At 39.4% G+C, this 25220-nt stretch overlaps 2 protein-coding genes and 2 non-coding genes across 4 annotated transcripts; all 4 read right to left on the bottom strand.

Annotated features, from left to right (window-relative positions):
• Positions 1-10399: 10399 nt before the first annotated feature.
• TRNAV-CAC (transfer RNA valine (anticodon CAC)) lies at positions 10400-10473 on the bottom strand. Its single transcript has one exon. It is a non-coding gene; the product is annotated as a tRNA-Val (tRNA).
• Positions 10474-10558: 85 nt separating this feature from the next.
• Positions 10559-10630, bottom strand: TRNAP-UGG (transfer RNA proline (anticodon UGG)). Its single transcript has one exon. It is a non-coding gene; the product is annotated as a tRNA-Pro (tRNA).
• A 253-nt stretch (positions 10631-10883) lies between these two features.
• Positions 10884-13298, bottom strand: LOC147857758 (uncharacterized). Its single transcript, XM_087327853.1, has one exon. The coding sequence runs from the start codon at positions 12971-12973 to the stop codon at positions 10964-10966; it is 2010 nt and encodes a 669-aa protein (XP_087183979.1). The 5' UTR covers positions 12974-13298; the 3' UTR covers positions 10884-10963.
• Positions 13299-22314: 9016 nt separating this feature from the next.
• LOC147857757 (putative mannitol dehydrogenase) lies at positions 22315-24841 on the bottom strand. The gene is made up of 6 exons (XM_087327789.1): positions 24698-24841; positions 24236-24349; positions 23781-24008; positions 23388-23673; positions 23127-23280; positions 22315-22768 (listed from the first exon to the last, which is right to left on the bottom strand). The coding sequence occupies exons 1-6, from the start codon at positions 24784-24786 to the stop codon at positions 22578-22580; spliced, it is 1062 nt and encodes a 353-aa protein (XP_087183915.1). The 5' UTR covers positions 24787-24841; the 3' UTR covers positions 22315-22577.
• Positions 24842-25220: the final 379 nt, after the last annotated feature.

Raw genomic sequence — 25220 nt, 5'->3', positions numbered from 1 at the left:
TTTGTTGTCCAACATTGTTTCCATCTCTGTGGTTATCTCTTACTTTTTCAGATTTATCCCTATCTTCATTTTCATTGTCTTCATCAGTTTCTACATTTTGTTTTGGGCTGTACCAACTGCCCAACTCATCAAATATTACATCTCGACTTACCACAATCTTTTTTGTCAAAGGGTTATAGCATCTATACCCTTTTTGCTCCTTTGAATATCCAACAAAAATACATTTTTCAGCTTTTGGATCAAACTTACTTCTCACTTCAGAAGGTACATGAACATAAGCAAGGCATCCAAACACTTCTAAGTGTTCTAAACTAAGCTTCCTACCATAGAAACATTCTTCAGGACTTACTTCATGCACTCTAGATGTTATACATCTATTTAGAATATAATTTGTTATGTTTACAGCTTCTGCCCAGTAATACAATGACATATATTTTTTTGTCATTAAAGCCCTTGCTATGTTCACCAAAGTTCTTGTTTTCCTCTCAGCAACTCCATTTTGCTGTGGAGTATATCTACATGTAAATTGTCTCCTTATTCCTTAATTGCATAGAAAATCAGAAAATTCATTTGAGAAGTACTCTCCTCCATCAAATCTTAAGCATTTTATTCTAGTTCCAGCCTGCTTTTCTAGCATGCATTTAAACTTACGGAAACCGTCAAATACTTCACTTTTTTCTTTCATGAAATAAACCCATGTTTTCCTTGAGCAATCATCAATAAATGTTACATAAAACTTACATCCACTAATTGATGCATTTTTTGTTGGTCCCCATACATTTGTATGTACCAAATCCAACAATTTTTTGCTTACATGTCTTTCATGAGGGAAAGGTAACCTGTTTTGCTTTCCATATTGGCATGCTTCACATATTTTGCTCATCTAACAATGTTTCAACTTAGGCAGTCTAGCCACTGCATTTTTCCTCAACATATTTTTCAAGGTTTGCATACTTATGTGACTGATTCTTTTATGCCACATTTCCACATCTAAGATTACACTCATTCCTTCTGCAAACATGGTTGTAATCTTTTTAGGCATATCCACATCTAACACAAACATCCTTCCTTGTCATTTTCCTTTTGCAATAAGTTTTCCTTGTTTCTCTATAAAGCATCCACTTTGCTTAAACTTAACTTGCATTCCTTGCTCCACTATTTGTCCAACAGAAATCAGATTTTTTGCAAGGTTTGGCACATGCATAATATTCAACATATATTTTGTTTTTCCTTTTTCTTCCCACAATGGGATATCTCCAACATGCTCTATTTGGTGAGTAGTATTATCACTTGTCTGTACATAACCAGGAATCTCTAGTTCTCTTAAACTTTCAAACCAATTTGCATGTCCTGTCATATGATTAGATGCCCCAGAATATACATACCACATAAACTCTTCACTACATCTCTGTGAACATTCAGCCATTGCTTTCATGTTGCACCACAAATGCACCATCTTTATCACAATCTTCACTAGTTGAGGCATAATTATTTTGCTGTCTCTTCCCTCTTTTTTCATCATTTTTCTTTTTATAACACTCAGACTGTGTATGGCCTGGTTTTCCACAATACCAACAACCAGATCATCATTCAAATAAGTTTGCTTACCTCTTCATCGATTGCTCCCCCTGCCTCTGATGTTGTTTCTTCCACTTGTAACCTGTTGTCCTCTTCCTTGATAACGATTGTTGTTGGTTCTAGCTGAACCAAATCTTCCATGGCCTCTTCCTCGGCCTCTTCCAGCACTATTGTAGAGGGCTTGCCCCTCAGTCTCAGAGTTTCCTTTGTTTACATTATCCATCTAATTTCTTTCTTCCACTATAAGCATTGAAACCAGATCTAGAAAACTTGGGATGCTATCCCTTGTGAGAATAGATGTTTTGAAGCTTTTATATTGAGTTCCTAAGCTTCTTAAGCATATTTCCACCTTATCATCATCTTCTACCTTCACATTGATAGAAGCAAGTGATTCACAAATGCTCTTTATTTTCAGAGCATACTCATTCACTGACATCTTACCTTTTTCCAAGGTATTTAGCTCAGTCTTCAACTGAAGCTTTCTAGCCTTTGTCTTCACTGCAAACAATTTTACCAAACTATCCCAAGCTTCTTTTGGAAGCATAGCATCCTATATGTGTCCAAGCATCGAATTTGAGATGCTAAGTGAGAGCCAATGCAATACCTTTCTTGCCCCTTGATTCCATTCCTTAAATGCTTTAATCTGTGCAGTAGTTGCATTTTCTTCTGGGATCTCTAGAGCCTCTTCTAGGTCTACTTCAATGTAATCCCAATATCCTTTTCCCATCAGGAAATTTGTCATTCTGAATTTCCACGCCGGGAAATTGTTTTTATCCAGCTTTTCTATGACTATTTGGCTTCCATTCTCACCAACCATTCTCTCTTTCTATGAGGATTTGATAGGTACTTTATGGTCCAGTTGCACTTCATTCTCCAATCAATGGATCCCTCCCTCAGTCTTCTCTCCCTCCTTTTTTAGCTCAAGGAGGGAGAGACCGTTACATTAGGTTGTTAAGACAACCACTCTCAATCCTTGATTCTCTCCTCTATTTCCTCCAATCAATCACCTTTATTCCTCTATTCGTGTGACCATAAAGTACGTATCAAATCCCTTCTACCTAGTATTCCTCAACACTCAACTAATACTATGTTATTCACACATGTTTGTACATAAAGACTATTTTTGTGCATCCGTGCACACCCCCGTTCCCGTGCTCTTCGGCTCCCTTTCTCCTAGTAGCCGGAACTCCCCACAACACCGGTCCAGTCCGGCTTGTGACATATGACCGTGTCGGCAATTGTTGAGAAAAACACAGAATATTGTTTGGCCACAACCGAGTCTTGAACACTTCAATGAGAATGGAGAACACAAAAATGGGAACTAAAGAGTGAACACAAGATGTTTACGTGGAAAACCCTAATAGGGAAAAACCACGGGAGCCCACAGACTCCGAACTATCACTATGAAGAGAAGGGGTACAATCAGAGACTCGTAGGCAATGACCTTGAGCTTGGTTCCTTCGCCAGGCGGTGGTTACAACAGAGTATCGCTTTGTATCTCTCTCTCTCTCTCTCCCTCTATCGCTCTCAATGTACAACAATTACAACAACAATAACAATACACCTACAAAGTGATTGCCCTAAGTCATATTTATACATATATGAACTTAGGCCTATTTACAAATATAGCCTCAATAGGCTTACTCAAAACATATTTATAGATATGTCTTCTCTTTCAGTTCTCACCAGCTCTCTTCCAGTTCTTACCGGGTCTCCTCTGGTTTCCGGATCTCTTCTGGTTCTCATTGGCTCCTCTTTATTCATCACCGGATCCCATCCGGAGAGACCGATTTCCCAACAATTCCCCCCTTCACTCCGGCATGGGATATCTCGTCAGCCCGATCCGCTTTCAGCACGCGTCCAACTTGTCGGTTGTCAGGACCTTGGTCAGCATGTCCGACCCGTTCTCCTCCATGTGGAATTTCGTCAGCACGAACTCTTGATCTTCTACTCTCTCCCAGATCCAATGGTACCTCTATTGGATATGTTTCGTCTGGGAATGGTAGGCTGCGTTCTTTGCAAGGTGGATGGTTTTTTGACTATCGCAGTAGAGCTAGTATTCCTCCTGTTGGATCCCTAGCTCCCCGATGAAGTTCTTCATCCAGATTATCTCCTTGCCGGCTTCTACAACTACCATGTACTCCGCCTCCATGGTTGACAACGCAACCCTCTTCTGCAACCTTGACTGCCACAAAACAGCTCCCCCTGCATAAGTCATGACATAACCGGATGTGGACCGACTGGTATCCGCATCAGCTGACATGTCTGAATCCGTGAATCCATCAAGTTGGGTTTACCGGAGCTAAATCAGAGGCACATGCTCGAGGTGCCTTTCAAATACCAAAGTATCCACTTGACCGCGTTCCGGTGCTCTCTTCCGGGATTTCTCATGAAACAGCTCACCACTCCGACTACATATCCGATATCCGGCCGGGTACACACCATTGCGTACATCAAGCTCCCGACGGTAGAGGCATATGGTATCTTCATCATATCCACCTTCTGTGCCTTTGTCCTCGGGCTCAGCTTTTCGGAATGCTTGCAGTTTGCCAGAAGTGTCGATCCGACTGGTTTCGCATCCAACATGTTGAACCGCTGAAACACCTTCGTCACGTACTTCTCCTGTGACAACCACACCAGCTTCTTCGACCGGTCCCGGATGATGTGCATTCCCAATATATTTCTTGCCGGACCCAAGTCTTTCATTGAGAAGGTCCAGTTCAAAGCCTTCTTTAGCATCTGAATCTTGCCTTGGTCTCGTCCAACGATCATAATATCATCCACATATAGGAGTATCAAAAAATCTCCTCTGTCAAATTTCTTCACAAACACGCAGTGATCGGCTTGCGTTTTGTGGTACCCTTGGTCGGTCATGAAGGATTCGAACTTCCGGTACCATTGCCGGGGGGCTTGCTTCAGTTCATATAGGCTCTTCTTCAGCCGGCACACTAGGTGCTCCTTCCCTTTCCTCTCAAATCCTTCCGGTTGGTGCATGTAGATCTCTTCTTTGAGGTCGATGTAGGAATGTCGTCTTGACGTCCAGTTGCTCTACCTCGAGGTCCATGCCTTCCGCTATGCCCAATATCGTCAGGATGGATGTCATCTTTACTACCGGGGCAAAGATCTCATCGAAATCCACTCCCTTCTTCTGTTGGAAGCCCTTCTTCTGTTGGAAGCCCTTCACCACGATTCGGGCCTTATACATGGGTGGATTTCCGGCATCTCCCGGTTTCAACTTGTACACCCACTTGTTCCGGAGTGCTCTCTTCCCTTTCAGCAACTCTATCAGTTCATATGTGTGGTTCTTATGCAGGGAGTCCATCTCATCCTATATGGCACTCAACCACTTGCAACTGTGGGTGTCCCTCTTTGCTTCTTCGAAGCTTTCCATCTCCCCCTCATCGGTTAGCAACACATGCTCTGCATCCGGAAATCTCCGAGGGGGCTCTTCTCTCTCGGAGAGGATATCTCCGTCCCTGGTTTCTGACTGTTGGTCCCTCCGTTTGTTCCTCATCTGAATTCAATTCGGGATCTTGTCCGGTTCCGGTGTCTTCTTCTTCTTCTTCTTCTTCTTCTTCTTCTTCTTATTCTTATTCTTCTTTGGTCGGTTCGATTTCTTGTCCATATCCGGCCAATTCGTCGAGTGTCATCCGGTTACCGTCTAGCGTCTGGTTTTCAACCAGGTAAGTCCTTGTGTTCTCGAGCTGGTTTTCATTGAATGATCCGGAGTTCATCACCTTCTTCTCCGACTCCCAATTAGCAATGGTCCTGTCTTCCATGAAGACTATGTCCCGACTCCGGAACACCTTCTTGTCGACTAGATCCCACACCTGATAACCGAACTCATCATCGCCGTATCCAAGGAATATGCATGGCCTAGACTTTGGATCAAACTTTGCTCTCTTATCCTTTGCAACATGCACATATGCGAGACACCCAAACACCTTCAGATGCCTATAAGATACATCTTTACCGGTCCATACTTTCTGAAGTGAGTCTCCTTCCAAGGGTGTAGAGGGTGATCTATTTATCACATAGGTCACCGTTGTTAGCGCCTCAGCCCAAAATGGCTTGGGTAACTTTGCATGTGCTAGCATGCTCCAGACTCTCTCCATTATGGTCCGGTTCATCCTTTCGGCCATCCCATTTAGTTCCGGCGTCTTCGGCACAGTAAACTCGAGCCAGGTTCCCTTCAATCGGTAGTACTCCTCGAACTGTCCCTAGTATTCTCCTCCATTATCTGCTCGAACTGCCTTTAGCTTCCAACCAGTTTCTCTTTCCACTCTCGTGTGGAGCTCCTTGAAGACGGATAACACCTGATCCTTCGTCTTCAATGGTGAGACCCACAGCTTCCACCTGTGGTCATCTATGAACATCACGAAGTACTGCGATCCGGCATGTGACTTCGTGTCCACTTGACACACATCGGTATGCACCAGCTCCAGAGGTGCATTCCGTCTCATCGGTGGTCTTGACCGGAAGGAGGTTCGTTTTTGCTTGCCGGCCAAGCAATTGGTGCACTTCTCATGTTGCATGTCCTTCACCAGAATGAGGTTATCTTTGGCAAGCCTCTTCATCCCCTTCTCACTCATGTGACACAGTCTTTTGTGCCACAGCTCACCGGCAATGTCGGATACTATGTTCACTTCTTCTCAGCATATCTGGGCATTCATCAAGTACAGTGTGTTGATCTTCCGGGCTTGAGCCACTATTAGACTCCCTTTGCTGAACTTCATGACTCCGTTCCGGATGCTACCCGTGTAGCCTTCATCATCTAGCGGACCGGCTGATATCAAGTAAATTAGTCGAACCTCCAGAACGTGTCAAACATCCTTCAGCAGCAACTTGCATCCGGTTGATGTCGTCAACAACACATCTCCTATGCCGACAATTCGGCATGTACCTTCATTCCCCATCCGGACACAACCATGATCACCGGCTGTGTAGGATGAGAAGCATTTCCGATCCGGTGTCAGGTGGAACGACACTCCTGAATCGACAACCCACGTTGTTTCGTTGCCAACAAGGTTTAACTCATTCTTTTCAGTAATGAGCATCAGTTCTTCTTCACTTGTTGCGATCGCCGACGTTCCCTTCCGATCCGGGCCTCTCCGGGCCTCTCCGGTCCGAACCGTTTCAGTCCGAACTCTTCTTCGAATCGGTGGTGCCGGTTTCTTTTGCTTTCCGGAAATGCCGACAGTTCTTTTGGAAGTGTCCTGGCTTCCCGCAATAGAAGCACGTGGGCCTCCCCCTTGACTTCGACCTCTTCCCCGACTTGTCTCGGTTTGGGGACTCCGATACCGGCCTCTTCCCCAGTTGTGGTCATCTTCCGTGACCAAGGCCTTCGAATCGGTTCCGGACTCCTGGTCTTTCCGGCGAGCTTCTTCATCTAGCAAGCTTGATTTTACCCTTGCTAGGGACAATTGTTTTCCTTCCGGCCCGGCGTTGTCCAACGTGACAACTAACGTCTCCCAGCTATCCAAGAGGGAACTGAGCAGGAGCAATGTGAGTGCCTCATCGACAAGAGGTACTTCCAACGAGGTTGCCTGGTGTATTAGCCCCTGGAAGGCCTTCATGTGCTCCGCCATACTAGAGTCGTCCTGGTACCGGAGTCTCACTAGCTTCCGGAATACCGAAACCCGATTAATGGCATTCTTGTTCTAGAACATGATGTCGATCTTCTCCCAAAATTCATGAGCCTTGCTCTCTTCATTGAAGTTGTTGTACATGCTCATGTCGATGAAGCACCGGATGTATGTCGTCGTCTTCATGTGCATCACCTCCCACATTGTGGCATCGATCTTATCCAGTCTCTTGTCCTCGAACTGAACCGGCAACCAAAGATCTTTAACCACCAGCATATCCCTCATCTTCGACTTCCACACTAAGTAGTTGGAGCCGGTGAGCTTGAACATGTCGTCGAACGATTCTTCCATTTCCTGTGTTGTTCTCTCTGTTACCAGTTTGTTGAGAAAAACGCGGAATATTGTTCGGCCACAACCGAGTCTTGAACACTTCAATGAGAATGGAGAACACAAAAATGGGAACTAAAGAGTGAACACAAGATGTTTACGTGGAAAACCCTAATAGGGAAAAACCACGGGAGCCCACAGACTCCGAACTATCACTATGAAGAGAAGGGGTACAATCAGAGACTCGTAGGCAATGACCTTGAGCTTGGTTCCTTCGCCAGGCGGTGGTTACAACAGAGTATCGCTTTGTATCTCTCTCTCTCTCCCTCTATCGCTCTCACTGTACAACAATTACAACAACAATAACAACACACCTACAAAGTGATTGCCCTAAGTCATATTTATACATATATGAACTTAGGCCTATTTACAAATATAGCCTCAATAGGCTTATTCAAAACATATTTGCAGATATGTCTTCCAGTTCTCACCAGGTCTCCTCCGGTTTCCAGTTCTCACTGGCTCCTCTTTATTCATCACCGGATCCCATCCGGAGAGACCGATTTCCCAACAGCAATGCCATAAGTTCGATTCGGATGAATCGGCTACATTCACGGCCCCTTCTGGGTGGATCGCCATCAGTGGGTACAAATTGTACTTGTATTCGCATCCGATTTTCATGTTTCCTCGGCTAATTGTCCATGATGACTCATATAGAGTCATTCAATACCCAGCTTCGACTAGCATGCTGATGAAGACCAGGCTCCTCTTCAACTCGAGTACTTGTTGAACTCGTTGCAAGGTGATTGAACTTGTTATTCTCTTTTGTAACTCTCTCTCTCTCTCTTTCTCTTAGTCTACAATATTACATTTGGGCTTATATATACTCAAGCCCTAACTTGAGGACGTGTTCACACTTAAGGATACAATTTGGAAGGAGTCAGCCTTTTATGCAACACTCTGGACCGGCAAGACACCAAATCACAAAAAGTTACGAATTTTCGATTGTGAAGCATATGCACTTGTGCCTAAGGACGAACGTTGAAAGCTTGAACCTAGGTCACGAAAATGCATTTTTCTTGGATATGGATTTGACGGCAATTTTGTCTACCAAGTCTAGGACTTGGAGACTCGAGAAGTCATCCAAAGTTCAGACATAGTCTTCAATGAATTAGAGATGCATAAGATATCTAGTTAGTTGTACGCGTCCAAATATTTGTTTTGCCGCTGGTTTTCTTTCTCGTTTCATGGCTAATCCAAGACCAAAGCATTGGATCGTTGTCGAACTATTACTACAATATTTGAAGTATACTTAACGTTGACTTACTCGACCACACAATATGAGTCAAGCTCACTGTACAAGGATGGAGAAACCCCTCTAATAAACTAATTGGTTGGTTTGACTCTGATTGGAAGGGGGGGGGGGGGGGGGGATATAGACGATCGTAAGTCAACACATGGTTATGTCTACACACTAGTTGGTGTTGCAATTTCTTGGAAACTAAAGAAACAAACTATTGTAGCATTATCATCCACCAAAGCTAAATATGTAGTCGCAACTTTAGTGACTAAAGAAGGCATTTGGATCCAATCAATTCTCAAGGACTTTAACCTATAAATACTATTCCAACAATGACTTTGTTTTGAGATAATCAATCTTGCATCAAGCTAACCAACGATCTGAATATGAGTGACAATATACGTCATATGGACTTCAAACATCACTTTCTTCATGATCTCATTGAAATGAAGATAGAACTAAAGTTTTCTCCCGCTCATCATATGTGGATAGATTTTCTAACAAAACCTCTCCAACATTCTAAACACATTATTTGTTGTAAGCATGTAATTGAAAACAAAGATGAAAATCTACAAGTCTTCTAGAAAATTTCACTTAAAGGGAGAGTGTGGAAAATAATAATAATAATAATATTATTAGTTAGTTTCTTATGAGAAGGAAGTTGCTTCGGTAGTGGTCTTTTATAAAGTCAATAAAACTTTTGTTCCCTCATTCTCTTTTTCTCTCCTGTCATTTTCTTGTATATTTTTTATTTTTTTTGGTAGAAGCACACAATTATAATAATTGTATGTAAATTCCACTTAGTTACAAAACTTCTTAGTCTCCTCTACCTATCATATGCCTATGTAGGGAGAGGGGTGTCCTGTAATGTCATTAAAAAACCTAAATATGTATTCGAGGAAATGATCCCCACATGCTCTAACATCCAAAAATTCCACATGAGAATACCTTTCAACTTCTTTATATAGGCTTTCACTCCGTGTCTATTATAAAACATGAAAGCATTGCACATGTTCCAATTGTGTTGTAGTTCGCAATAACGTAAAAGTTGGAACAATATCTCCATCTCATCATTTGAACCATTTTAAACATATTGCGAGAAAACCCATTGTTGAGGTTTCAAATAACAATAGGTTAAAACTTGCCAAATGTTCGATAAGTACTTCCAAATGGTACATGCTATAGGACATTTAATGAACCTACGTGTGCTATCCTCCAATGGAACGGTGCAAAAGAAACAATCAATTTCTTACATCTTTTAGCATTAGTCATACGGTGAATATCACTGATGTTTTGTAGTGTTATATCCCATGCATGCCATCCTTTCTTCTTTCTATCTATCTTTGTTCCTTTTAACTACGTCATGTAAAAGAAAGTTGTATCTTCAAATTAAAAACTTTTTTTTATCAACAATTTGTAGTGTGAGCATGATAAATATGTTCCTTTTAACTACAAAATGTTAGACAAAGTTGTATCTTCTCTTCAAATTAAAGACTTCTTTCTCAACAATTTGTAGCGAGCACGAAATTTATTTATCAAGATTATGCTGGCACGACATCTATTTATCGGGACAAGTGCAAAAAATATGAGAAAATAGGTTCTCGAATTTTGTCCGAACCCAGACTCGAACTGGAGACCTCTAGTGTGTGAGACTAGCGTGATAACCAACTACACCATCCGGACTGATAAAAGTTCTTCGCATTTCCAATTATAAGTTCTTTTTCTAAATTTTCATTGTAACACTTCCATCAAAAGCAAAATACTCTCAGGGGCGTTGCGAGAATCGAACTCGCGGCCTCTCGCACCCAAAGCGAGAATCATACCACTAGACCAAACGCCCAGTTGTTGCTATTATCTTAACAAGATCATTTATAACAAGTTCCATTGAATTTGATGGACTCTTATGGATATATAATTCCTCAAACATCTCATAAGATTCATTAATTGTGGTGAAACAAGGAACAATTTCAGAAAAGAAACATTGAGAATGGGGTGTTCTCCACATTTACAAACACAGTTTTTACAGATCACCTATGCATGTGTATCATGTGATGTACATTAAGCAGTTCTATCTATAGAAGTCAATATAATTAGCAGATGAAATTTATCTTTCATGAAAACGAACATGTATATACATTCAATGTTGTTTTGAGACTACATTATATATAGTACTTTATTCTGCATTTTTCTTTGATCTGAAATTCTCCTTAAGCTCAGAGAATTTCCGAAAGCATTGGGTCTTCGATTTGCCTTGCACAGCAGCAGCTATCCTATCCCATCTCTGGGGTGTATCCTTTGGAAATGCTTTCAACGCTTTTACAAGAGATCCCTCTTGCACATCAGACCATAACATATCTTGATCATCTTTAATGCGTCTTCCATTTGCCATAGCCTCACTTCCATTCAAAACGATCTTCTTGTGTCCTGTCTCTTCATTCTTCACAACATTCGACAACTTGAGAGAAGAATTCTCTACTTCTTTTGTCTTCTCAATAATGTTTACTCCACTTTGCACAGGGTTTGACGAATCTGGCTCAATAGATGGTTCAATGATAGAATCATCTCGTGTAGACAATGGCGACAAAATAACTACATTTGAAACCTTCCTTTTCTCTAGAAAGGAGCCAAAAGCTTTGGAGGAATCTGGCTTCTGCAAGAGAACCGTCTTAATAGCTTTTAGAATCTCGTCCACAGTGCGATTTGTTCCTATGTAGCTTGAAACAACTTCCCATCTCTGAGATGTCCCTTTTGGATACTTCTGGATTGCTTTCCTTAACAACTCTACTTCCTCCTTACTCCATGGTTTCTCTTTCTTTTCATTAATACCAGTGGATGATGATTTGCTCTTCTCCACAATACTCTCCGGCGATTTTTCAATGTCTTTTAAAGAAATGGTAGCAGAAGAAGTTTGAACCAGACATTCAAGATCTTTGAATGCTTGCTTTAGAACTAATCCTTTTTCTTCCACATTCTTTCCTTCAATCTGTTCACATATTCGTCTCATCACATCAATATCAAGACGAGTGCACAAATCCTCAATATCTTCCTCTGTGATACTAATATCTGTTTGTTTAATAACATCCGATGCCACAGATCGTAACCTCGATTTCTCTTTCCTCAACAATTTCCTTTCTCTCTCTTTCAATTTCCTCTTCGCTGTAACTTCTTCTGATACTTTCTTCTCTTCTTGCTCCTTCTTGAGTTTCTCCTCTTCAATCAACCTCGCAATCTCATTTTCCTTGTCTTTTTTAGCTTGGATTCTTGCTTCTTTCTTTCTGTTCTTCTCAGCTTTCTCATCTTCTTTCCTCTTCAGTATTCTTGGATCTCTTTTGTAAGCATTTTCTACTATGGATCGAATTCTTGCACTTTCTTCTTTCCGAGCTTTCTCAGAACTCTTTGCATTTTGCCTTTCCATCCATCTCTTATGTTCTCGGCTTTCTGCTTCATCAAGATCATATTCATTAGCTTCTGGAAACTCTCTCCAGCTCCTGAAACTATTCCAAAAGTCATAGAATTTGTCTACTTCATTTAATGGGGCGTTCTCATCACCAAGAAAAGGAACTTGTTGAACCACAGACCATTTAGCATTCCTAATAAACACTGGACCATAAATCTTAAAGAAATCTTGTGGAGAACAATCAGAAGGAACATCATCGTCAAATTCGTCAGTAGAATCATAGATTCTTCTCTTCACCGGGTCGATGAGAACTTCATAAGCTTTCTGAATAGATTTGAAATGGTGATCGATCTCTTCTTTCTTTGCTAACTTGGCGTCTTCACTCTCTTCCAAAAGCAGAAGAGAAGCTTGCTTGTCAGGATGAAACTTCAAAGCACATTCTCTGTATGATTTCCTTATCTGATCTTCATTAGCGAGATAACGAAGATGACTAAGGCCTAACAAAGCATAGTGATCTTGTTCTCCTTCTGCAGAGACCTTCTTCTTACCTTTGAACTGGAAAGAAGAATCAGAGGAAGCAGAGACTTTCTGCTTCAGATTTTCTTCATTTTCTTCTTTTTCGCTGGGTCCTAGACCTAAGAGATGAAGTGCGAGCGAATGGAAAGAGACTCCAGCCGGTTCATACCTTGATGAGGACACAGGAAAGCTGTTGGATGACACAAGTAGAGGAAGGATGAGACCATGGCGAGCTTCAGCTGAAGGATAAGCGATCAGAATAGGCGCCATCACCTCCTTCCTCCTCCTCCTCCTCCTACTCCTCCTCCTCCTCCTCTTCTAATTCTTTTTCCTTCTTCTTGTGTTCCTTCTTCTTGTTTCTTTACGATTGTTCTTCCTCCTGTTCCATTCTTCTCTGCAGATGATAATTTTCTTCTTCCTTCTTCTGTCACTTCGCAGAGAAGAAGAAGAAAGCAGGGCTTTGTGGTTCTATGTCTGCGCCGAATAATTAGGGTTCCTCGATCTGTCGGTAAAGGTCTGCGAATATAACTAGGGTTTCCCGCCTGCATATCTGTTTACGCAGAAGAAACGAAAGGCAATGGCGACACGTAAATTTCTGTACCACATACACGCATACGTACAGACATACGTATTTTTATGTTATGTACAATTAAATTATGTATGTACATATCTACGTATGTATTTCCCCCAAAATACATACATCTTCATATTTCCTTCTATGACTTTTTGGCCCCCTAAAAAACAGAAAAACTTTTTGGCCCCCCTATTTTGGCTAACCCCCCCCCCCCCCCCCCCCCCAAAAAAAAAATTAGGCGTAGTTACTCTTCCTTCTTTCTCTTTCTTCTTCTTCTTCTTTTTCTTCCTACAAGTTTCCAATCAATACTGTGGATTTTGCCATGTCGCGAACAATGATTTTTTCTGTATCAGTTAGTCTACGAGCCGTTGATATACCACCGAGATTATCAGAAATAGGATGATTGTGTACAATAGTTGCCTTTTTAATAGTCCACTGTCCCGTTTTCTTCGAGAAGTTTGCTCTGATGAAGAATGGGTAGTCCATTAGACGAGTTCCTGTTTGTCTTTTGCGAGTATCGTCAGTCAAGCCTAGAGGGTTGCGATATTTTCCCCCATAGTAACACTTGAAAGTGAGTTTTCTATTGTCACTATGCTTATCCACCACAACAATTATATTTTGAGCACGGAAATGGTCCTTGATAAAACTGATTAGAGCCCCTCTCTCAGTGAAGGTTCTATTGATAATTGAAGCTGAAGACGGTTGGGGAGACATGTTGTGAAGCCAAAATGGGGGATTAGCAAAACTACCAGAATTTTGGGGGGCAAAATAGCCAAAATGTTGAGAAGTACCAGAAATTTGGGGGGCAAAATAACCAAAATGTTGAGGACTACCAGAATTTTGGGGGGCAAAATAGCCAAAATGTTGAGAAGTACCAGAAATTTGGGGGGCAAAATAACCAAAATGTTGAGGACTACCAGAAATTTGGGGGGCAAAATAGCCAAATTGTTGAGAACGACCAGAAATTTGGGGGGCAAAATAACCAAAATGTTGAGGACTACCAGAAATTTGGGGGGCAAAATAGCCAAATTGTTGAGAACGACCAGAAATTTGGGGGGCAAATAGCCACCCCCACGAGAGACACACACACACACACCAAGGGAGTCCAATACCCACCCCCACGAGAAGACAAGACAGTTGTCTCCCAGTTCTTATACATATATATATTTGGCTAACCACAAACGTACTTCTCTCTCAATTGTATGGTTGAGACAACGTGCATAATGTTTTCTAATGGTTTTAGTACATGTGGTTAAAGTCCATGCGGTGGGTGACGTAAGGTGCAAGTGTAGAATGAGGAGCAACTAACCATTCTGGAATACACTTATCTTTATCGGAACACAATTAGTCTTGAGACAACAATGGTGTGGTTGCTAGGTTGGGCTCTTGATATAATAACATTGTGTGGATTGCAATCAAGGTACAATCTTAGACAACATCCAATGGTGTGGGACAATCCATCTCAATTCCTCCACTCAATGGTGGTTAGGAAGAGAACTGCCCTTATCCCATTTCTTTCGTTTAATTATATACCTATTTGCTTAATCATTAGTGTATCCTTAAGATGACCTAATAATAGATAGGGGTAATAGCAAGCATGATAATTCTTGGTGATTAGATGATTCTGGTGTAGAGGAAATCTAGGTAGACCGTGGTCTTTAGCCCTTCATCTTTGCTATGCAAGAAAATCTTAGCATTAAATGCTAGAATGCAAGGTGAAAGGAAGACACGAGTATTCAATATGCACGTATTATTTTTGTCTTCATTTGAGGTTAATTCATCATGATAGCTTCCTATCCCTCTATTTTCATTCGCCTAGTATGTCCTTTAGTTTTCTATGGTTCCAATAGTCATGCAGTAGAAAACTAATTTTTTGAATTTTGTGAAACGATCAAGGGCATTCTGCAATTTTTGTAAAATATGACAGCCAGTTGAGGAATTTCATAGAATTCAACGGATTTAGTTTTACTTCTCATTTCCATAATTGTAGTATTGTAAGCACCCAGAACCAATGATAAGGATGTGCTTAACTACACCAAAAACTCGAGCAAAGGACAAGAGACACAAAGAAAACCACACTCCCATCCTACCAAATATGGCTTGACATTATAACTTAATGGACAACCAATGAAGAATCTAAAATATGAGAACTTTGCCATACCAATAAAGTCTCTAAGATGCCATATCAAAAGGAGTAGTTAGTCCTCTTTATATAGTTGAACTCATTAGGTAAAATATGCAATATTGACAAGTACCTTAATTCCCTTTACTTAGTTGAAGGCTTTAGGCCCTAGATTTCCATGTGCCCCAAGTACCCTAATTCCCTTTACTTAGTTGAAGGCTTTTAGGCTCCTAGATTTCCATGTGCCCCAAATTCTTGAGGATTTGTTCGAAGTCCTAGGATAACCATTAGAATCTATTAAGTTCTATTAGGGTAAGTTATTACACCATTAGCATTATGTCTTGGGTTTGTAAACCCAAATTACTCACCTTTCTATTACTCCTTATATGTCTCTTAATTTACTAGGTGTCACTATAGAATCTAGGAGTTGAACCCATGACCTCTTCGTCTCCATTGGGTAACCTTACCAATCAACTCACATGCATACACACAAAAAACGCAAAATAACATTTATAAATGTATGTGAGAAACTTTATGACAATACACAACTTATTGGTTCACTACTATGTGGGTATATGGGGCATGATGAATCACCAATTGGCAAGATAAACACTCCATTGAGGAAAATATTTCAATTTGCTCCAATAAACAAAATTGCCACATCAATAATCCTATCAATCAATTGTCCTCTCTCTCTCTCTCTCTCTCTCTCTCTCTCTCTCTCTCTCTCTCTCTCTCTCTCTAGTTGGATGCAAGATATGGAAAAATGGTTTGGAATATTAGATACAACACACTTGCTTCATGATGCATCACTAGATTCCTTTGTGAATGAGGCCTTTCTGCAACACCAATGTATCATGACATGGGAGAAATATGGAGGCTCTCACTTTACACATTATATTACATATGTGGCACCTAATTACAAAACCATAATCTTTGCCAATTAGGGAAACCACACACATCGATATTTTTAGACCCCATCATGTTGTCAACCACCCGAGTCATTGCTTTCATGGGACTTAGCTCAAACACACCAGGCGTTGGGGCACAAGTGATGAGAGTAGTCAACTATGCACACTTTGCTTGAAACAAATTTGAATCAAAAGACTAAGTATCACACTTTGATACAATGGTCTAGCTATGAACACATTTGACTAGTATATTTTCCACAAATCTTTGACCAAACCCAATTCTTCAACAAGTTTCTCTCATAGTCATAGTGTGCACTCTCAATTGCAACATTCATTATTCATTAGTCAAGTTCTCAAGCATCAAGAGTTGCTACTCACTTTCACATGTATTACATGAAAATATAATATTTTTGGTCTCATAGGTCATATTTGCGTACCTCTAAAAACGATAATACAATCTATTTATCTATCTCTGTTAAATCATACAATTATATTAAATTGCATATAACTATTAAATGAGAGGTTGAAGAAAGAATTGATTGAAAGTTAAAAGATCAAACAATTTCGATAATAGGAAGGTAGATGACACTAGAATAGGGGCATCATGGCCTTATATCCAATTGTTGCATGTTACTAAGCGTGTCAAACTCAAACATAACCAATGGTCATATGAGACAAGGGTGGTGAAACTAACACCTCTTTCCACTATACCCATTAACTATGCAAGGGAGGTAGAGGAGTTGGTTTTCATCTTAGACATGTGCTAGGTTGTTTATAGGATGTGCACTTCCCAATAGTGTTTGTGATGTACCGACAATGTACCAACATTTAATGTTTCAATTTGACACGAGACATAGCTACCATGAAGCAATCAAGGATTTGGCCATTTTCATCACACCATTCGGTTCTAATGGGGTGCATTCAGTCTATTATAGTGAGCATATGCACCTTGAAGTTCATGATTGAATCTTAGCTCATTTTGGAAGATGGGCCATCCTTAGATTTCAGCCATAAACATCACCTCAAAAGTAATTTGTATCCTTATATGCTTCTTATGCTAATAACATTGCCTCGAAATCTATGGTTATAAATTGATTGTCCATGAACAAGGTACTACCTTCCTATCCATGTGTTAAGAGTCTATTACTAATCAATAGACTAAATTAAAGTGAAATAAAGGTAAATAGATTGGATAGAAGAACCCATTCACTCGACCACCCCCCAACTATGATCAAGACATAGCCAGCCTACCACCAACGTCCCATGTCGACAAATATTAGGATTCAAATTAATACCTTGGAAAAGATAGCAAGATCATCATGATGAAAGCCTAGCCCCCCCCACTGGTGTCTTAAGACGGAACCCTTTTGACATAATGTCCTTTATGAGGGTAGCTAGGCCTCATATTTATACCTCTTCCTATGTCCCTTCCATGGATATATGCTTTTCTAAAAGACTCACCATTCACTGGTTGTCAAGATAATGATAGTGCATGCACCTACCACTCCTTATATCCAATCACATTAGTTCCTTTGTCACATTAGTGAACATACCCTTCACTTATGTAAATACTAGTGACATACCTTCACCTACTACTTATGTGCGTATAACATACTCCCCAACTTGAAAAGATTGCACTCTTGCAATATAAAATGAGAAGATTGTACCTTAAGAGTATGCTCTCGTTCCCATGTGGCAAAGAGGTTTATTCATCCATTTGAATTTGAATTAGCGAATCACTTTAAAATGTAAATGTTTAGTTTGAGAATCGAGAATTTGTTTTGGAACATTATGTTTATAAGACAAATCCTCTAATGTTACAAGATCCTTTATAGTGATGGTGTTATCACCAAAGCCTAAAAATGGTTTTAGACGACTTACATGAAAAACAAGGTGAATATCAACGTTATGAGGTAAGGCAAGGTGATAAGCAGATGATCCAACTCGCTTAAGGATGTCAAAGGGGCCACAATATCATATGGGGTCAACTTAGCACACTTGCCAGTAGACAATGACTTAGAGTCAATAAGTACACGAAAAAACATACCAATAGTAAATGCATGAGTATGTCTATTACGATCAGCATAAGATCATGCATGATCTTGAGTTGTCTTAACATTTTCCTAGGCAATATGTAACATTTGGTTCATATTTTGCAAAAGTTTGCCTAATGTATCACGAGGAATCGTGACATCTACTGAGGCAGTTGAAAACTATACATTAACATAAAATGACTATATCTAATGGATGTATGTTTGAACTCATTACAAGGAAATTCTAAGATAGGAAGGTATTGCTCCTGGCACTTAGGAGGGGTTTTTGTTGCATAAGCCCAAAGTATGTCCTCAATAATTTGATTAACTCATTGTTGTGTAAACGGGAGTGCCTGTGCTACTTGAGCAGGACCACAGGGGTCTTGGACTAGGGAAGACAAAAGGACTAAGAGTGAGCAAATATTAGGGGACTTGAAGGCTCCTAGGAGTCAAAAGCCCAACAAAGTTGAAAGCTCGTCGGAGTCGAGACCTCCTAGAATCGAAAGCTCCTAAGACTCGAAAGGTCGGCGCAAATATTAGGGGACTTGAAGGCTCATAGGAGTCAAAAGCTCAACAAAGTTGAAAGCTCGTCAGAGTCAAGACCTCCTGAAGTCTCCTCGGAATCAAAGGTTCGCTAGGGTCAAGAGCTCCCTAAAGTCAAATTCTTGTAGGACTCAAAGGCTTGCTCGAGAAGGCTTGTAAGACTTGAAGGTTCCCTAGAATCAAAACCTCTCTATAGTCAAGAAATACCTAGAGTTGAAAGGAATAATGAGCTCCTCTCTTTCCTCTCACACTCTCACAACAATAGTTAACACACGAGGTTAGGATCAAATCACGTGATTCACACAAGGATCATGAGATTACATAGGATTTACACAATAATGATATCGAAAGGGCCTTTTTTTAGGCCGAAAAACAATAGATGAAGAAAGAAAATCCCTTTATAAGATAGGGTGTACAACTGTTTGATTAGACGTTGGATTAAAATGATGGCAACAAATGTTAACCACTCAATAAAAAACAAAGACGAAAATAGAGGGGATTGAAGCTCCCGATGTAGGTGAGTCAATTGGCCGCTAAGACCGCGACTACCTTTGATTGCTTCGATGTCTCGAATCGGAGTATTGGTCTTAGGCCACTTCATCCTCCCTTTGAACAACAGGCGTGTGAGCTTATCGAACCTCTACTTGAAGTCTCCACCAAGAAAATCGAAGAAGAAGGTTAAAGAAAACCAAAACTGAAAGAGGAGAACTTCCAAAACGTTGAAAATGAAGAGACAAAGAAGCTCCAAATTCCAAAAACCTAAGAAGACCCAAAATATGCCCCTTTCCCCCCCTTTTATAAGAAGAGGCAATCTCATTTGCATTCAATACATTTATTCTTCTTTTCTCTAAAAAGAAAGAGGAATAAAGTGCTCATTAAATTCGTGCCATGCTATAGAGATTCGAACTTTGTACCCTCTAGGGCTATTCACTATTATCAATTTAATATTCTCTTATATATACATCTACAATTTTGTTGCACCCCTTTCTTTTCTCTTCCCCCACATTTTGCACATTTTTCTTTTCCTATTTTTTATCCACGTTCCCACATTTGAGCATATCACATCACGATATCATTTAGTTTGTCCATAAGATTGAGGATGATTTGTGAAACTCATACTCAAATTAGTTATAGCTTTTTAAAGATCTGATTCCAAAAGTTACTCGTAGACTTGGAATCTAATATGTTTATTTTGTATGCATCTTTGGCATTTGTATTGAGTAATGATACATCATACATTGATAAAGATAAAATGCACTAGAAAAGAAAATGTAATAAGATAGATGTGAGTATTGTGCACTAAGTCAATGCTATCTAAATACATATATGAAGTGTTGCACATTTTCAATCTTTTAAAAAAATGTGTTACAATTATAATTGTCATTTCAAATGTTTTTTTAATGTGTACTAGCTAAAGCTATAGTTGCATTATGAAAAACAATGTATTTACAAGTGTAGGTAACCACAAGGCATGAAGTTGAACCTTGCTTAGTTAGAACAAAATAGAAACTCGAAGGTATACCAAAGTATTATACAGAAAACCAAATGTATAAATAGATTCGGGTGAAAGCATTTCTACGATATCAAATATATTATCGCATTAGGCATTCTAGTTAGTGGCATCAAAGTTCTAGAACAAGTGATGGGACCACACTATTTTTGAACGTCGAACTAGTGAAGGGCCCTCATTTTTTTTGAACTAAACCAAACCGTTAAGCCATGACTTAATGGTTTATTAGTTCAAATATAATTAAATGGTTTGATTTAAGTTTTGTTTGGTTCTAAAACTTGGTTTTATAGGTTTATCAGTTTAAGTGGTTGTAATGAATGGTTTATTGGTTTTTGTTTAACTTTTTATGTTTCCCTAATTGTTTAATGGTTTAGTTCATTCAACAACTTAATTAATAACTTTTTTATTTGATTGTTTAATTAATTGTTATTTTGTCTATCTATATAATTAATTTAAATTAATGTTTTCTAATTGATTGTTTTTTGCATGTTTAATTGTTTAATCGACAACTTAAAGGGGGTCAATAGTTCTGAAATAGTTTGTTGTGGTGTTTGTTTGGTCAAGAAACTATGCCCATGCTTACTTCAAATATCAAACCTACCTAGGTTTAGTTTCAAGGATAAGAAAATGCATAGGCCCCATACAGGTTGGTTGAGTTCCAAGGCTAAGAAACCACATTGTGCCCATATAGATTGGTTTAGTTTCAAGGCCAAGAAACCGCACTGGGTCCATCCCTATTTCAAACATCAAACCAACCCATTTAAATGTCGAAAACTATCACATGATGTTTAAAGGGTCCTAGACATAGAATGATTTATAAGTAAAGATGAGTAAAGATAAATACATAAACATGTGGGAAAGGTGAAAGATATTCTTGGCAACTAAGCCATCCAAATTCAATGATTGTACCCTAGACCAGATTTGTACATTTTGAAGTACCTTTTATTTGAATTTGGAGAGATTTCATACTTGATCGTATAACACAACTAATACATAAAGTATCCTTTGAGAGTCGAGACATTGTCACAATAAGCACACTTTGTTGCAAGTCAATGATGAGTATCATGTTCACTTGTCTAAATGTGAGATTGATGGATTAAAAGAAGTCATGTAATTTCTATAATATAATGGAAATGTCTAAAACATGTTAGATTGATGGATTAAAAGAAGTCATGTAATTTCTATAATATAATGGAAATGTCTAAAACATGTTAGATTGATGGATTAAAAGAAGTTGTAATTTTTATAATATCATAGAAATGTATAAACAATGTAAGATTGATGAAGTCGTGTAATTTTTATAATATCATCGAAGTGCATGTAATTTCTTTTTCTTTTCTTTTTTTCTTTTCCCAAAAAAGGAGCTACTTTCCCATTAGTTAGGAGAGATTTTACCGTAAGTCTATACAAGTATCCTCTCTTACTTTCTACTTAATGTAAGTAGCTATCTAGAGCTATAAACTAGTGGCAATCATAGCTAGCCAACACGAGCACGATCCTCTATCCTCAACGAAGGGAGGTGAGTATGAATAATATCATGTAAGTGCATGTAATTTTTATAATATTGTGGTGTACCTTTTGATATCATGGAAGTGCTTCGTAATTCCAATGAAATGTATGCAAGAAATTTAGAGAGCATTTTTGCTAATTATTAGTTTAATCATATGTTTTCCATAATAACCAGGCCATCATTTTCACGGGCTCAAATTGTGGATTTGGATGTAAATACTAAAGATATATTTGAAGATTATGACAAATTCTCATACAATACCAAAATTTAGTTATTGTTAGCTCAAGAAAATATTAACTTTTGAGAGTCAATCTAATCACAAGAGCTAATTCTCACAAGAAGTGTCTCATAAAGTTTGTTGGACATCATGAAAACTGTTTACAAAACTGATGATAAGAAATTCTTAGATGCCACCACAAATAATTTTGTGTTTTCCTAGTTGAGCGCTAACACCAAGCTCAAGCAAATATGCATATTTGAGAATTAGCACATGAAATGAAAGGTTGAATAAGTTTAATCGTTGTGAACAAATATTAGCGAAAATGAGTGTGGACACTAATTCATCAAATGTATTTATTCTTTATACCAATAAGGTGGCATGCTATGATAAGGAACTAGAGTAACAATTGTTTGAGGAATGGAGATATCGTGAATTGTTATTCACCAAAACCTCACGAGCTTTGCATGTCAATCACAAATCGATACTTGACATCCGATTTACTTAGCCTATCCATGGCTGTGTTCAAGTAGTCTGGACGAATAACCTCGATGGTTGAGCTGATGTTCTTTTCAGCACAAAAATCCAACATCTCTTGAGTCTCCTCAATCCCACCGATGAGGCTACCTCCCACGAAACGACGACCTACATTAGAATTGTAAATGTTAGTACCACCATCTCCACATGGTAGCTTAAATGATATGAAATGGAATCAAACTTACACCCATCCACCCATCCATCACCACCCTACATAAGCTAAGATACTAATGTTTACAAACTGCAAATGAGTGTGACTATGAGTGAGTGAGTGGGTGCGCGTGAGTGTATGGGTAAGATTCAAGAGTAATGAATTGTAATATTAGTTTCCACAAAACCCGAAACTCAACAACTTAAGAGACCAAAGTTTCGACTATCACTCCATGATTTATGATTACCAACTTGTCAAGTTCAAAGGCTAAAGATTATTAATAAGAACCCGAAATATAGAGGATGAGAGTTTCACCAAATATTAGAGTTCCATGTGCAAGCTCGAAAGGCTTTTCGGGAACACCAACAAGCACCATCTTGCCATTTACACGAAGCAATGCCACGAGAGCCTCCATGTCATGAGGGACAGCAACTGTATCGATCATGTGATCAATTGTCCTCGAAGCTTTCTGTAATGCACAACATTCGTTCAATAAATTACCTAAACTATTTTTTAGTTTTGTTTTTAGTTTTTTTTTCGTTCAATTCAAACTCAAAAGTTTGCATGCAATCTTACATTCATGGCATCCTTGTCTGTGCTAAGAAGGAAATGATCGGCCCCCAATATCTCTTTGGCCTCCTTTTCTTTCTTTGGAGACGTACTTATAACCGTGACCTCGAGTCCGAAAGCTTTCGCAAACTTGACTGCCATGTGGCCCAACCCTCCTAAGCCAACCACGCCAAAATGTTTGCCTTTCTCGGTCATCCCAAAGTAGCGCATCGGACTGAAGACAGTGATTCCCGCGCAAAGCAACGGGGCTGCACCATCTAACGATAAACTCTTGGGAATGCGAAGAACAAATCTTCAAGAAAAAAACACAAAATCAAGGATCATCTACCAGCCACTTAAAAAAAAAACCTCTCCCCCGAATATGAGGTTTGAATATACATCATAATATAATTATCTTACTTTTGATCTGTCACCATAATGTTGGAATATCCACCGAAATTGGGACTTCCATCGGGGTACACACTGTTGTAGGTCCATGAGACCTTGGGGCAATATTGTTCGACCTTCTTATCACATGCATCACAACTTCCACATGACATGACCATACATCCCACTCCAACATGGTCACCCACCTTGAACTTAGTAACTTGAGAGCCAATCCCGGTCACAATGCCCACCACCTCATGGCTGGCATTAAAGAACAAACAAAATTACCAATAAATCCTCAATGATCCAAACTCACAATATGATCTTTTTCGAATCTTTTCTCCTATACCCCATCATCTTATATTTAACACTTTTAAGTTCATCAAAAAAGTTTGAAAAAAAAAGGAATATTATCTCTTTATAACAAAGCTACACTTTCGAATATGACATGATATGATAAGATTCATGAGACTTGTCTTTGGTCTTACCCTGGGACCATGGGGTATGTCGAATTTTTCCAATCATTTCTTATTTGATGAAGATCCGAGTGGCATATACCACAATGGGTAACCTTGAAAGCCACATCATTAGGTCCAGTAGCTCTAGAATGACCACATCCACATTAAGATTAGCCCAACATATAACACACAAAATAACCAGCAGAAAGACTTCAAGGCTTGGTCAAGAATCTCAAGACTTAAAAGGCTTGGCCAATAATTTGGCTAAAGCCTTGAATGCTTGACCATTGAAATTAAGCAAAACGACATATCTAGTCAATATCAATCCCAAGTGGTAATTGGCAAAAGGTATGGAAGAAAGAAAACACTAACTTAAATCATAGACAACATAACCAAGAGTGATTAATACAGGATTAGGGTTTAGGGATGAGAGACAACATAACCAAGAGTGATTAATACAGGATTAGGGTTTAGGGATTAAGAGGCATTTACCTTCTCGTGAAAGAGAAAGGGGTAAGGATTCCAGAGGGGTCATGGGCGGCGTAGCCATGAGCTTGGATGGAATGTATGCAGTCACCCATGATTGGTTACAACTGAGTTGCCAAGAAGCAATGTATACATACATATATATATATATATATATGGAGAGAGTGACAAGAGGAAGGAGAGACATACAGATCTTTTGATCCATACAAATTCCCACCTTTCTTTACCACCCATATTTAGCTAATGTTCCTGTCTTGTCCCCCATAGCTTTTTCTTTTTCTCTAGATCTCTTCTTTTAAAAATTAAAACCACGTTCTTGTCTTATTTTCCTCCAAAAAACAAAATGAAAAATGCCCAAAAGGGGGCAGCTGTTGAAAAATGCCCAAAAGATCAGCCATTCTAGGAAAAGGTACGGATCCGCAACCGTTCGGTTTGACCAAACCACGAAACCGCGGCTTAACAGTTTAATGGTTTAAATAGTTTCGTTCAGGTTTTTGTAAACGGTTCGGTTCTGATTTGGTTTGGTTTG

The sequence above is a fragment of the Azolla caroliniana genome, unplaced genomic scaffold (assembly GCF_043228905.1).
Source record: "Azolla caroliniana isolate FFs.n. ecotype wild unplaced genomic scaffold, voAzoCaro1.0.p SCAF_11, whole genome shotgun sequence".
Classification (NCBI taxonomy): domain Eukaryota; kingdom Viridiplantae; phylum Streptophyta; class Polypodiopsida; order Salviniales; family Salviniaceae; genus Azolla; species Azolla caroliniana.
The sequence above is the reverse complement of the archived record's forward strand: the minus strand, read 5'-3'. Positions and strand labels throughout refer to the sequence as shown.

What these genes read in the sequence shown, in the direction of transcription:
- LOC147857757 (XM_087327789.1), bottom strand. Translation starts at nt 24,786, where the DNA reads ATGGGTGACTGCATACATTCCATCCAAGCTCATGGCTACGCCGCCCAT. An exon ending in CCTTTCTCTTTCACGAGAAG is followed by an intron (nt 24,350 to 24,697) that starts GTAAATGCCTCT and finishes TGGTCATTCTAG; the next exon opens with AGCTACTGGACCTAATGATG. An exon ending in ATTATGGTGACAGATCAAAA is followed by an intron (nt 23,674 to 23,780) that starts GTAAGATAATTA and finishes TTTTTCTTGAAG; the next exon opens with ATTTGTTCTTCGCATTCCCA.
- LOC147857758 (XM_087327853.1), bottom strand. Translation starts at nt 12,973, where the DNA reads ATGGCGCCTATTCTGATCGCTTATCCTTCAGCTGAAGCTCGCCATGGT.